Raw genomic sequence first — 14,879 nt, forward strand, 5'->3', positions numbered from 1 at the left:
GTGATCAAATGAATGTATGCTTTCTGAATATTAGAAGACTTTCTCATACTCAGCTTGAAGAGTTCTGGCACAGAGGCCTTAACCATCCATGCAGGAAATGGAGAAGTCTTCTTTGGAAAATCTGACTAACCCAAGACGAACTAAAGATATCAACATGGGGACTGCCCTCAAAAAGCTCAGCAAGATAACCATGAGCTGAAACTCACAGTTGTTAAGTCCCATCCACAAGCATTTTTTAGACTCTACCTTTGAACATGAAGAATAAACCACTGATTAACCCTTTCCTGAAGAACAGCTAACATTAGGCAGGGATAAAAAGAAACTGAAAGAAAAGTAATTCAGAAGAGATTAACAGAAGAAAGCATGTCATGTACTCAAAGATTTAAGAGAATATTGGAAATCAGAAGCATTACAGCAGAAATTTTAAAACTATAAAGAAAAACTCAAGAGAAAATTTCAAAGAACAAAACTGCCCCTAATCTGCCTGGAGAGATAAATTAAGAACATCTATCCGTGAGACCCCTCCCCCCCACAAAAAAAAAAATCCTTAGAAATCAGGAACCTGATAACAAATATGAAAACTTCAATACAGGATTGATAAGACAGAGGTGAGAAAAATCTTCCCAAAATAAAACAAAAAGAATAGAAAAGGTAAGAAAATTATAGAACCAACCCAGAAGGCCCTACACCTAAATAACAGGATTTTCACAGGGGGAAGAAAGGCGGTAGAGAAAAAGGACAAGGAAAAGTAGTAAAACAGAATTCAAAGGAATTTCTCAAAATTGATGAACATGACTTCTTAGGTTCAAAGGACTAGACAGAATGGTGAATAAAAATAGACTCACACAAAAACACATTATTGTGAAACATCAGAACATACTGGACTGAAAGATTCTATATACAGTTGACCATTGAACAACACAAGGGTGAGCTGAAAATCCATGTGTACTTTATTGTCAGCCCCTCGTATATGCGGTTCTTCTATATCTGCTGTTTCACATCCAGAGTCAATCAACTGCTGATCCTAGAGTACTGTAGTATTTATTACTGAAGAAAACCCATGTATAAGTGAATCCATGCATTTTAAAGCCATGTTGTTCAATGTCCAACTGTATTTCCAGAGAGAGAGAGAGAGAGAGACATGAGGGAGGCAGAGAAAGACAGAGATAGAACTAGATAAACAGAGAGAGAACTAGATCACATAAAAAGGATCAAGAATCAGAATCTCTGGACTCCTGAACCACAATGTAAGCTAAAGGGGAATTGAACAATGTCTTCACAGTTTTGAAGAGAAATCATTTTCAGCCTAGAATTCTGTGTTCCACCAAACCATTGGAAATGATTAGACATTCACCTCCCCTGTATCTTCTCTCGGAGAGTTACTGATTTATTCCAACAAAATGATGGCACAAAACCAAGATAAGGAAAACACAGAATATAAGAAACAGGAGATCTAACACAGAAGAGAACAGGAGGGAGATATTCTAGAAAGAAAATTATGTCCTAGAAATAATATAGGGCAACTGACTCACATAAGAGCAAAAAAGAGACTTCAAGAGAATTTTCTTCCTGAAGACAAAACATACAGTAAAATAAACACCTTGAAAAATGTGGAATCTCCACACTGTGCTCCATAGTGGGCTGTACTAGTTTGCATTCCCACCAACAGTGTAAGAGGGTTCCCTTTTCTCCACACCTTCTCTAGCATTTATTGCTTGTAGACTTTTGGATAGCAGCCATTCTGACTGGTGTGAAATGGTACCTCATTGTGGTCTTGATTTGAATTTCTCTGATAATGAGTGATGTTGAGCATCTTTTCATGTGTTTGTTAGCCATCTGTATGTCTTCTTTGGAGAAATGTCTATTTAGTTCTTTGGCCCATTTTTTGATTGGGTCATTTATTTTTCTGGATTTATGATCCAGCAATCCCACTACTGGGCATACACACCGAGGAAATCAGAATTGAAAGAGACATCACAGCACTGTTTATAATAGCCAGGACATGGAAGCAAACTAGATGTCCATCAGCAGACGAATGGATAAGAAAGCTGTGGTACATATACACAATGGAGTATTACTCAGTCATTAAAAAGAATATATTTGAATCAGTTCTAATGAGGTGGATGAAACTGGAGCTGATTATACAGAGTGAAGTAAGCCAGAAAGAAAAACACCAATACAGTATACTAACACATATATATGGAATTTAGAAAGATGGTAATGATAACCCTGTATGTGAGATAGCAAAAGAGACACAGATGTAAAGAACAGACTTTTGGACTCTGTGGGAGAGGAAGAGGGTGGGATGATTTGGGAGAATGGCATTGAAACATGTATAATATCATGTAAGAAACGAATCGCTAGCCTAGGTTTGATACAGGATACATGATGCTTGGGGCTGGTGCACTGGGATGACCCAGAGAGATGATATGGGGAGGGTGGTGGGAGGGGGGGTTCAGGGTTGGGAACTCATGTACACCTGTGGTGGATTCATGTCAATGTATGGCAAAACCAATACAGTGTTGTAAAGTAAAAAAATTAAAAAAAAAAAAGAAAAATAAAAATATGGATAAATGACAGTAAATCTGGGGTTAAATTACATTGATAAGTACAAAGAAAACTCAGTAACAACAACACAGTTATTCATTCCAGGAAAAACAAAGGTGACAAGGAAAATAAAAGTAATACATAGGTTGGGAGGTGCTTGTGCCCAATTGTATCAGACTCTTTGCAACTCCAGTATTGCAACCGGAATACTGGAGCAGGTTTTTTCTTCTCCAGAGGATCTTCCCAACCCAGGGATCAAACCCATGTCTCCTGCATTGTGGGCAGATTCTTTACCCGCTGAGCCACTGGGGAAGTCCCTCACATCCCCTGCTTCTCTTGAACTGGCAGGTGGACTCTTTACCACTGAGCCAGATGGGAAGCCCCTCATATCTTTAAATGCTGCCTCAAATCATTTTCAGACTGAAGTGCACATACAAACAAAAAGGCACCTCTAGAGATCTGCACTCCATCCTTTAGGCAGGAACTGCCCAAGTGCTTCATTTGATTAAGGGAAAGTCCTAAGGAAGTTTGGGTGATGAAAACTCCAAAATATTTCCAGAGTTGTCTGTTACGCCCTAGCAGAATCCCCTGGGTTATTAACTCCTTGCCACTTAGACCCTCAGACTTTATTTGGGAAACTTCCCTTTAACTATGGAAAGAAGAGGACCAGAGTAACCGGAGCTCCTTTCAAACTGAGCTCCTCCTTTAGGTGGTCTTGAGAGAAAGGAAGCCTAGTCTAGGCAGAGGTGACAATTTGCTGGCCTGGGCTGAATATTTAAACTGACAGTGATTGAAATGTTATCATACATGCAGCCAGTGGCTGAGACACTAGAAATTTCAATGCTCATGAGACAGAGTGAGAACAAGACGTGTGGAAAAGAAGAGTCGATGGAGTTAATAACACATTCAGTAAGCATGCAGAAGGGCCTCAGCAGACTGGCAGGGCCTGAATGCAATATCACTGAGTCGGACTGTCAGGCCTTTATGTGATTTATAACCCTGCTTAGGCTTTATGCTGCAGTCATGGCAGATGTAAAAGCCTCAGTCTCAAAAGTTTCTATAATCTCCCTACACTCCAATTTCACAAAATAGAGAAAACAGTGTTTTCAGTAACAACCACACTGATAGAGAATATCCACCACAATTGTTGATTATCTACCACATGATTAACTACCCTTCTGCTAAAAACCATGTGAAATACAAACAAGTACAAGATATGACATTTACCAGGAGCTTGAAATTTAAATGGTGCAATAAAAAAATACAAAGGTATAGAAATTTTACACACACAAACACACACACCCATATACATCAAGACAACATGGGACAAAGGAAAAGAGAAGCACGAGGGAAGTACAGACAGAAGGTCATAGACAATCAAGTGATCTGGAAATGTGACCAGAGGATCTAAGCTCTGGAGCAACCTTTAAAGAGTAGGAATAATTGCCCAAAAAAGGAAAATGAGAGGACATTTTTGTTCAGAGGATGGTAATGTGGGTAAGTAGACCAGTTTGTGGGTGAGCAGATCAGATGGCTGACTTTAAGACAAAGAGTAGGGAAGCAATAAAAGGGGACATTGCAAAGACAGGCAGATACAAACCATTGGGTCTTAAAACCAAACCAAGAGGTTTGAATCCTAAGAATATTTTAGAGATAGAATAATTTTTAAAGGTTACTGAACAATGCAGTAATAAGAGAGTAGTTTCAGAAAAATGTATTCAGCAATGGAGGGGTGACAACTGGGGGCACCAACATTATAACCATTTAAGGGTAAAGTGTTAAAAATTTATCCTAAGGTGTTGATGATGGAAAGGAAAAAAGAAATATTTGAGGCACACTATGAATAAAGAAATGATAGACCCTAGATAGGCTCAATGTAGGAATACAGCCAATATTTTGTTACAATTGTAAATCAAAAGTAACCTTTAAGAATTGTACAAAAATTTTTAAAAAAGAAATGACAGACTTTGATGATTAAATGAAATAAAATAATAGACAGTTATGAGCCTTAGGAAGCAGAAGAACATTACTATGATTTATATGGAAATTTAAAAATGCTGGCTTTATAGCACATGTAACTATAGTCAATAAAAATAATCTCAAAAATAATGTATGTGTATATGTATAAATAAATCACCTTGCTGTGCACCTAAAACATTGTAAGCCAACTGTACTTCAATAAATATATATATATTAAGACAAAAACAAATAAATAAAAAGTGCTTTGGCTTGTAAATACCCAGCAGACAAAAAGGTATTAATAGAACAGGGGTTAAGAGATAGAAAGTTTAGTCCCTAGTATTTACAAAAGCTAAAAATAGTAAAGCAACTCACTGAATAAAACATAGCTAATTCAGAATCTATCCTAACAGCTTTTAGGAAAAAGATTTTGACCTAGAAGATAATCAACACCTGGATAAACCAGCAGTCCCCAACATTTTGGCACCAGGGACCAGTTTCATGGAAGACACTTTTCCACGACAGGGGGCGGGGTGGAATGGGGATGGTTTGGGGATGATTCAAGCACATTACATTTATTGTGCACTTTTTTTCTAATCTCATGCCACTGCTAACCTGACAGGAGATACCGGTCTGCACCTGGAGGCTGGGGACCTCTGCTATAAATTATATGTGAGGTATATACAGTCCTGAAGAAAACTTTTTGCATTTGCATTCTGAAAACGATGACAAAAGGTTAAGCTCCTAGAACAAAGTCAGCTAAATTGAAACGATTTTAAAAATAAAAATAAATATGCCTAAATTGTATTAATGTCAAAATTGTAGCTGAAAAGGGAGGCTTTGTTCAGATTACAAACGGGAAAAAAGATTGTCTATAAATATTCAGTATTAAATGTAATATGAATGAACACATTACCTACCAAGAAAAAAAAATCTGCATAAGACTTTACAGTTTAGGAGAAATGATTTCTTCCCCCTGGGCTAATGGTGGCTTAGATGGTAAAGCATCTGCCCGCAATGCGGGAGACCTGGGTTTGATCCCAGGGTTGGAAAGATCCCCTGGAGAAGAAAATGGCAACCCACTCCAGTACTCCTGCCTTGAAAATCCCACGGATGGAGGAGCCTGGTAGGCTACAGTCCATGGGGTCGCAGAGAGTCGGACATGACTGAGCAACTTCACTTTCACTTTCAATCGTAAAAACTAGAATTTTCATATTCTGGATTTAAAGATCGAAAATTTAGACTTTTGAAGCTCAATTTATTGCCCATTTGAGTATATGGCCTAGACAGAGTTAAGAAACTGTCATGAAAGTGAAAAGAATAATGTCACAAAGTAGAATCCTGATAGGCTGGCTGGGCTCATACAGTTCTAGTTTTGCCTCTAAATTTTGATAATTTGCAAGTTTTCAGGAAAAAAAAAAAAGACCTGGATTAAACTATGGGATCCTCCTAAAAGCAGTAAAAATTTAACACTGGAGATCTTATCTTTCTCTAAGATTAAAAAAAAAAAGTTGGCTATATAAAGGGAAGTGGGAAAATGATTCAGTCTGCAAATAAAGCTTTACTAAATAGTCATGTAAAATTATTTAAATTAATCCCTTTTAGATTTAACTTTTTTTTTGACAAATTAGGGTTGCTTTTAGAAAAGTACAAAATAAGCTGAGTCCTCTTTACCCTTAATTCTACCAGACTCTACTAAACTATCAGTGTAAAAAGGCACTTAAGTGATCCCAATACTTTCATTCAATTAAACTACGACAAATTCTGGAATCATCTGTGTGTGTGTGTGTGTGTGTGTGTGTGTGTATGTATAAAATATATAAAATAGCTTTCCATCTCTTAGTCCTTTTGTGACCCATGGTGAGTTCTGTGCAAAGGAAATCTGATTTTTTTAAACAGCAATGGCAGATTTAAAGTAATTTAAATAATGTTTATCATCCCAGAACACCAAGTTAACATGAATAAAAATTTTTACCATTTTCTGTAAAAATGAAAATCAATTTAAAGAAAATTTCAAAAACTCTCAGAAGACTGGAAAGAGACGCTAAACACTCACTAGCCGGTCCCGGTCATTTTGGAGTGATGACATAGCTTTTTTTAAACTCTGTACTTCAGCAGGGCTGGTTGCAGGTGGGGCTGCAGACCTCTGCCTCCCGTCCTCTGACTTGCGTAATTTCTCCAGTTCACTCAACAGGCGATCTCTCTCATTCTGCAGGCTGGCCATAGCCTTGGAAAAGGACTGCACTTGGTTGTAAGAATCTTCCAGTTGTGATGACAAGTGAAGCAGTTGCTCATCTTTGGACAGAAGCTGCTGGTTAAGTTTCTCAAGGTGAGGCAAGCTGTTATCCTCAGTGGAAATCACTGGAAATGCAGCTTTAGAAACAAGAATGTCTCTCTCCCTGCTTAAGAGGCCCTGTTCTCTCAGCTGTGCCAGCTCCTTCAGACTGGCCTCATATTTCCTTTTCAGTTCCTCAAGTTCCTTATGCGCCTGATCTCTACTGTTTTGTAGGGAACTCATTGACTTTCCAAAAGACTGGATTTGTGCTGTGAGATCTTTATTTTCTTTGGTGACCACGAGTAACTTCTGTTCCATCTCCACCAGATCTCTCGCTAGCTCCGCCACCCTCTCTTCTGCTGTCTCAGTTTCATTGCGCATTATCCCTGCATCATGATGAAGATGCTTTAATTCTTTATTCAGTTTGTCTTCAATTTCACCTACCTTCTTGGCAGCTTCCTTCTGAACATGAACCAATTCCTCTTCCAGTTCCATAACTCTCTTCTGAGAGGAAGAAAGGATAGTACTTAACTTCTGTACCTCTTCTTCTTTGGCTTTTAATTGGGCCTGAAATATTCCTAGAGTACCTTCTTCTTGCAAGGCTGTCAACTGTTTCTTTAATTGTGATAGAGAGACTTTCAAGCTCTCAGTCTCTTTAGCTAAATCTTGTTTCTCCTCCTGGAGGGCAAGAGAGGACCTCTGCAGCTCCTCCCTTGCTTCCTCAGACTCCTTGAGCTTTGCTTCTAATTTAGCATATTCACCTTTCAGCTCCTTGACCTGCTGAAGCTGAGCTTCAAGGAGCTGCTTTTGCTGACAGTCTTTCTTTGACAACACTTGGTTCAGGTCTTCTCTATACTGGATCAGCTCTGCATTGAGCTTGGCATTCTCAGAATTAAGGTCATCCATATGACTTCTCAAGCTTCGGATTTCCTCCTTCAGCTTATTATTCTCAGTAGCAGCATCTTGAATGAGTTGGTCTTTTTCCAAGATCACAGAGAGATGTCGTTCTTCCAGCTGTTGGTAGTCACTGACTATGCGGTCTCGGTCATCCTGGAGAGAAGACATGGATTTAACGAAGGAATTCAACTGAGCCTTCTGCTGCAAGTTCTCCTTTTTCATGTTTTTCAGTGCTTCCATAAGCTGATTGGTTCTGTCAACAGCTTTTTTGTTCTCCTCTTCTAAGACAGTGTTCTCCTCTTCCTCCTGGGACAGCAGATTTTCCAGTTCTTTAATTTCTTTATCATGCTGCTGATGCAGTTCAGCCACGGCCACTTGGACTGCCTGTTCCTTGGCAGAAAGCAGGCTTATAATCTTCTGCTCCTTCATGTTTATTTCTTCATGCAGCCTACTGGTCAGTTGCCTGGCGGCCTGAAGATCAGTCTCCAGCTGCTCATAACTGAACTTACAATTCTGGATATCAGCCTCTTTCTGCTTTATGATCCCTTCCAAATTTTCTTTATTTTCCTTAAATTTTTCTAGAGAGTTATTTAAATCAGTTGACTGGTCTCTGAGAATCTTCAGTTCTGATTCCAACTTAGCTAAATCATCCTGAGAACTACGGTATAGATTTTGAGTCTCTTCGAGCTGGGACAAAAGTTCTCTGTTTTCTCCTTGCAGAGTATCACAGACCTTCTGCTGAATCTGGACCTCTGTCTGAGCTTTGGATTCCCACATTTGTTTGTCATGCTCAAGCCTAGAAAAAAAAAGGTCATTAATTACAGATTTCAATGGAAAAGTACATGATGCCTAAGAAATACAACAGGTACTCAGATCTACAAATGAATAAACATTGATAACTGAAGGTGTTTTTAATAAAGAAGTATCAGTTCTACGAATGTTCTGTATTAAAGGTATATTGCATCTAAGAATTTATATAAAAATAAACTCCAAAGTCTGTTGTTAATTTAGTGACATGAGTTTGGATACTCTGAAGAGTGCCCCCAATTTTGTACTTGGTTCTAGATAAGCTGTTGTCTGGCCCCCGAATGAAATAATCTTGGTATGAGAGGCAAATGAGGAAACCTGTCTCTGAGCAGAGGGATTCTACTAAAAATGAAAGAGTATAGTGTGGGGACGCTGTTAGTTCTTGAACTAAAGTGATACAAAATTAGAGTTTGAGGAAAATAACTCCAGCAGGCATATGCAATATAAACTGATGTGGAATATGGGGAAGAGAAAAGAGGAGATAATTTCAGAGGCTAAGGCAGTAATTTGAGAGTATAGAAATTTATACTATGGTAAAAATTCAGAGATGGGTAAGGACAGTAGAAATGAAAATGAAAAGAAAGGAAGAAGTCTAAGAGATCTCTCAACAGAAAAATGGGTATAGAACTAAATGTGAATTTTTCACGCCAAGACAAGTTGTAGCAGAAAGTCATTTGCAAAAAAACAGAGAGACAGTGAGACAGAAGTGAGAGGGAAGACATCTTCTGGGGGGAAATTTAGACCAAAATTAGTCCCATAATATTAAAGGGAATGGAAATAGTTTATGACTTCCTTTGTCTTCAATTTCCTTTGGAAGAGCTAAAAGAGTTATTATTCATTTACCTGGAAATGTTGATCTTCAGTTCCTCCATATGGATGGACATCTGCCTAAGCTGATCCTTTAGAACGCTGCAATTCTCCTCTTTAAGTCTAATTTCTTCTTCTTTGGTCTGAATAGCATCACTGAACTTCCTCTCCCACTTTTTGGCTTCATCTATCACCCTGTCCCGATCATCCTGGAGGGAAGACATGCTCTTAGTGAAAGCTGCCAGCTGGGCCACAGTACTATCCAGGTTTTCCTGAAGTTGCTTAACTTCCTTGTCTTTCTTGTTCAAAGTGACCTGAACCTCTCCAAATGTCTCTTCCAAGTGGACCTTTTCTCTACACAAAGCGTCCAGTTTCTCTTGCATATTCTTCTTCTCTTTCAGGTGTTTCTCCTCTACTTGCTCCAGTCTTCGCTCAAGATCTTCATCCTTTTGTTTCATTTGGCTTTTAATGGATTCTTTATTTGACTGAAGCTCCTTTTTCAACTTGAGATTGTCTGCTAGGACCCTTGCTGCTTCACTTTGAGTGTCATCTAGCAGTACTTTGAAGCTAGCTAATTCCGATTCTGCCTTCTTGCGGTGTTCATTGGCTTGAGCCAGATTTTCTTTGGTTATTTCCAAATCTTTTTGGGACTCAGTCTGAACAAATTCTAGAGCCTTAACAGTTCTCTCCAGAGCACTGATTTTCTCTTGGTACCTAATACAGTCCGTCTGCAGCTGCTTTACTTCTTGCTGTTTTTCTTTTAGCAGCTCCTGAAGTTCCTTCGCGTGGCTTTTATTGCCAGGTCCTTTCTGAGCACCTTGTATTTTCTCCATATATTCCTTTCGTATTTCTGATTCCACCTTAGTTTTCTCCTTGACTAACTGTTGCTTTTCTTCTTCCAATTCACTCACACACTTTTTAAGGTTCTGCATTTCGGATTCTAGTAGCTCATTTTTGATCTGGGCATCTGTAACATCCTGATAATAATTCCCAATGCTTCCATTAAGTTCTGCTAATTGATTCATAAGCCTCTCTTCCAAGTCATCTTTCTCTTCTTCTGCTGTCTCCTTTAACTTGGTAACTCTGGCAAGTTCTTCTTGGGTTTGCTGATTTAATAGGTTTATTTTGGTTACTTCTTCCTGAAGCATTTTTAGTTCACCATCCTTTGCTGCTATTTGACTCAGTAAAGTATCTCTCTCGTTTTCTAAATTCTGGCTAAAGTCCTGGTCTTTCTGCTTGCCTTCCTCTAATTCAGTGATTCTTTCTTTGAGCTGATCAATCTGCTGAAGGTAGTTATTAATTTCATCATGTAAGCTGACATTCTCACATATGTCAGGCTTGGCACTGTTCTCTGATAGAGTGGATTCTAAATTTTCAGGCCTTGTGTTCATACCTGGGGAGTCTTGCTCCTCAGCCTCACCTGGAGCAGAAGGGGTTGCCTCTTCAGTGACAGCCAGCTGGTTGTCATGCTTCTCAGTGGGCTCCAGGCTAGCTTGTTTGGATACATTATCTTCTATCTGATGTTTTAAATGTTGAACCTCTTCACTTAAAGAGTCCTTTTCTGCCTTTAAGGCCTCAAACTCCTTAGAGAGGGTTTTATATTCTGTTTTGACCCTTTCCAGCTCCTCCTTCATGTTGGAATTGGAGGAAAGAAGTGCTTCCATACTATCTTTAGATGTATCTCCTGCAGGATGTACCTCTGCTCTAAGCCGTTCATTCTCTTCTTCCAACTCTAGGATTTTCTGCTGTTTAGATTTAGCAAACTTTCTCATCTTTTCCTTCATCTCCTCCATTTCCTGTTCAGCTTCCTGTAACTGCTTTTCTGTTTCTTTCTTGTTTGCTTCTGTGCTTCTTAACTTGCCATAAAGTTCCTGCTTCTCCTGCCTCACAGTTTCCACTACATGCTGAATTCTTTCTGCCTCATTACTAACATTCTCATAGGACTGCAGAAGAATTTCATATTCCTTTTGCAACTCTTGGTGTTTCTCTTGCCACTCAGTGCTTTCTGCAATCTTGGAACATTTCAAAGATTCAATTTCCTTCGTTAAGTTTTCCTTGTCTTCAGTAAGACCCTCCAGTGCTAATTTCAGACTTTCACAAGAACCACTGAGACTTTGATTTTCCATTAAAGATCTGTCCACTTCTGCAATGAGTTTGTCTCTTTCTTCCTGAAGAAGAGCTAACTTTCCTAAGAATACATCTTTTTCTCTATTTTGAGCAGAAACTTGGTTTTCCACATCTGCCAGAGACTTAGTGAGATGCTCAATGGTGTCTCTGGCCAAAGACAGCTCCTCCTGGAGACCTTTGTTTTCTTTTAGTGCTTCCTTTCGGGAAATGAGGGCAGCTTGCAGTTTCCTCTGTATTTGCTGTTTTGCTTTACTTTCTTCTCCGGTCTCTTCTGGTTTCTGCTTCAGTTCGCAAAGCTCCACCTGGAACTGCTTTATCTTCTCATCATGTTCTTTGGCTTGCATTTCCAGCTGTGTATGCAGTGCCTTTACTAAATCCTCTTGTTCTGTTATCTCCGTTTGTACTTTAGTAAGGGCTGTTTCCTTTTCACTAAGCAGTCCAGAAAGGTATCTAACTTCTTCGTCCTTTTTGCTTATGAGTTTTTGCAGTTCATCTAGTTCAGGCTTCAATTCTCTTAACTGCTCTAATCCAGCGATCTCTAGTTGACTGCTTTCCAGTTTTTGCCTCAGGGTTTCTGCGTGGGCTTCAGCTTCACAGGACTCTGCCTTCAGACTCTGGATTTCTAAATCCTGTTTATTTATCTGCTCTTGTAACTGAAATACCTCTTCTGATTTTTTAGTCAGCTCATTTATTGTAGAGTTAACCTTTAACTCTAACTCTTCTTTCTCAGCCTCTATTTCTTTCAGCTGGGTCTTAATCTGGGCAATAGCAGTATTGCCCTGCAGAGCATTTGTATCTCCAAGATGAGAAGGCCAGTCTAGGTGCAAGTCAGACTCTGAAACAGATTGAACAGGCTGCTGTTTTGTGGCTTTGAATAAAGGTTCTTCTAAACCTTGAGTGGGAGAGCCTGGTTCCTGCTGGCCACTGCCTGGGAGTTTTCTGTCCATAGATTCCTGTACTTGAATCTGCAGTTGTTTTAGTTGGTCCCCAATGTTCTCATTTTCCTTGCTCTGCTCATCAAACTGTTCTCGTAAGCGATTATAGTCGTCCTTCTGTTGCTTTAGCTCCTCCCTAAGATGTCTTTCTTTCTCCTGTGCCTTTTTTAGAATCACCTTGCGAGAGGTTAATACTTCCTGTAGCTTCTTTTGAAGTTGCTCCTTTTCTTTTTCAAGGTCCACTATTTTTCCTTCCAGTTCTGGTTTCCAGTGTTCTCCACTGCCTGCACCAAGCGGACTGATGGCCACTGCTTCTTTTACAGGTGCTGCTGAGTCTCCATCACCTGCATCCTTGTTACCTGTGGTTAACTTTTGGATAATTGCTTGGTTTTCAATGACTTCTGCTTGGAGCAGATCTATCTGGTTTGTCTTCTCCTGTAAATTCTGATTCATCTGTTTGACCACAGCCTGTAACTGTTCTTCTATTGCTGCCTTTTCTTCCAAATCCTTCCTAATGTGCTCTAGTTCCATTTCCTTCTCAGATATTATCTGTTTTAAAGACATTTCTATTTCTTGGCACTTAGAAGTCACACATTTTTCTAAGTCTTCTTTGCTTTCTTTATCTTCTTCTACTTCTCTCCTCTCACTCTCATGGAGTAGGATCTCTTTGCTGGGTTCATCTTTCACTTTGGCCAATTCCTCTTCTAATCTACTGACTTTCTGTAGAAGTTCCTTTCTATTAATAAGAGCAGCCTGGAGCTTTCTCTTTCTCTGCTCACTTTCTTTCTTTACAAGGTCTAATTCACGTTGAAGTTCTTCTTTACTCATTAGCCCTGCTGGGCTCAACTCATCAAAATTCTGTTTAATGCTGGAAACAATTTCTTTATCTTCTTCCATCTGCTCTTTTTTGGTCTCTTCAGCTCTGGATAATAAATTCAGCTGTTCTTTAAGAGTCTTTATTTCAACCCCAAGAGAAAATTTCTCTTCATTAAGCTGAACCATTTTCTCCGTCATACTAAAGCTGATTTCTGTCACTTGCTGATCCTTCTCCTCAATGGTCTGTTGGAGTATTTCCACATCTTTCTTTTTTTCTAGTAAGAGTTGATCCATTTTTGCTATTTCAAGTTCCTTCTGTGAAAGGGCCTGTGAAAGTTCTTCCACCTTATTTGAGACCTCCCTCTCACGTTCTGCCCCCTCAAGCACTTCACTTTCCTTCCTCTGCAGCTGGCTCTGCAGGCTTTTGATCAAAGTACTCTGCTCAGAAAACTGAATCTGCACACCATCTAGTTCATTCTGTAAAACTTCAATCTTCACATCTTTAGATTTGGCTTCTATGGTGAGGCTGTGGATCTGTTCAGTGAGCAAGTCATGATGAGCAGTCTGACTTTCACAGTCAAGTCTTCTTTGCGTTTCTGCTTCTGCAAGGCTCACTTCTAGTTGCTGTACCTGAGCCCTCAGATCCGTTACCACACAAAGTTCCTTCACCTGAGCAAGAAGCTGGTCTCTTTCTTCAGACAAAGCAGTGAAAGCATTGTTGGTGTTTTCAGCATTTTTCTTAAACTCTTCAATCAGCTGGGTTAGGATGCCTATTTCCTTAGCTTTCTCATCTAAATTTTTCTCATAGATTTCTTCTGCTTTATGAAGGTTTACCTCAAGCTCCAAAACTTGACCTTTTAGTCTTTCCAATTCATCCTGGTGACACTGACAAATACCTGGGACAGCAGAAGAGGGTTTATCATCATCGTCCTGCTTGGCTGATTTTAATTCCACTCCGGTGTAATTTAAAGATATTTCCTCAGATGGTCTACGCTGGTGTTCGGGGCTCATCTGCTCTTCTTTCTCAGTTGTTGTGAGACTATTCTCTTTATCTGGCATCGGTGGAAAATGCTGCCCTGTATCTTCAAGCAACACTGTCATTTTAACTGGAGGTATTCCTTCACTCTCTATCTGTTTCATTTCTTTCTGATCAAGGAACTCAGGGTCACCTTCTGCCCTTTTGCCTTGAAGCTGCATCTTAAGAAATGCAATCTCCTCTTGAGCTTCTTTCATTTCCAGCAATAAAACAGATAGTTCTTTATGCTTCTGAGTAAATGTGTTCTCCAGGGCATCTTGTCCACTTTCCTCAGCAGAAAAACTGCTTTTGTTGAGCCTGGTAATATCAACCATGTTCACCTGTTTTTTTTTAAAAAAAAATGAAAGAAAGAAAGAAAGAAAACACCTCAATCAAATGTTTTATAGGAAAGAGCCTAACTAAAAACTGGTATTTTGTGCATTTTACAAAACCAAAAACATTTCCATCCAAATGTTCCTACCACAAAACTGCTAAATATTTTTAAAATCAGTTTTTATTTCCCAACTTGGACCCCTGAGGGCATCCTGTCAATCCTACACTGAAGTCAAGTCATATGCATAAAACCTAAGGAAACCTGGGACTCATTTTCTAAATATTCCTCGCTTGGGAAACTTTTTTTTCAGATTAAAATTGCTTATTTCTCCTAAGAACTACTTACAAATAAAAAGCGAAG

General features: G+C 39.2%; 1 protein-coding gene across 6 annotated transcripts in view; it reads right to left on the minus strand.

Annotated features, from left to right (window-relative positions):
• Positions 1-14,879, minus strand: part of GOLGB1 (golgin B1) — a 77,088-nt gene that overhangs the window by 21,353 nt on the left and 40,856 nt on the right. For all 6 annotated transcript variants that reach the window (XM_069554702.1, XM_069554684.1, XM_069554676.1 and 3 more), the window contains 2 exons: positions 9,329-14,526; positions 6,563-8,474 (listed from right to left, as the gene is read on the minus strand). In XM_069554702.1, coding sequence (XP_069410803.1) covers positions 6,563-8,474; positions 9,329-14,526 — 7,110 coding nt within the window. The remainder of the gene's footprint in view (positions 1-6,562; positions 8,475-9,328; positions 14,527-14,879) is intronic.

Source organism: Ovis canadensis, chromosome 1 (genome assembly GCF_042477335.2).
Source record: "Ovis canadensis isolate MfBH-ARS-UI-01 breed Bighorn chromosome 1, ARS-UI_OviCan_v2, whole genome shotgun sequence".
Classification (NCBI taxonomy): domain Eukaryota; kingdom Metazoa; phylum Chordata; class Mammalia; order Artiodactyla; family Bovidae; genus Ovis; species Ovis canadensis.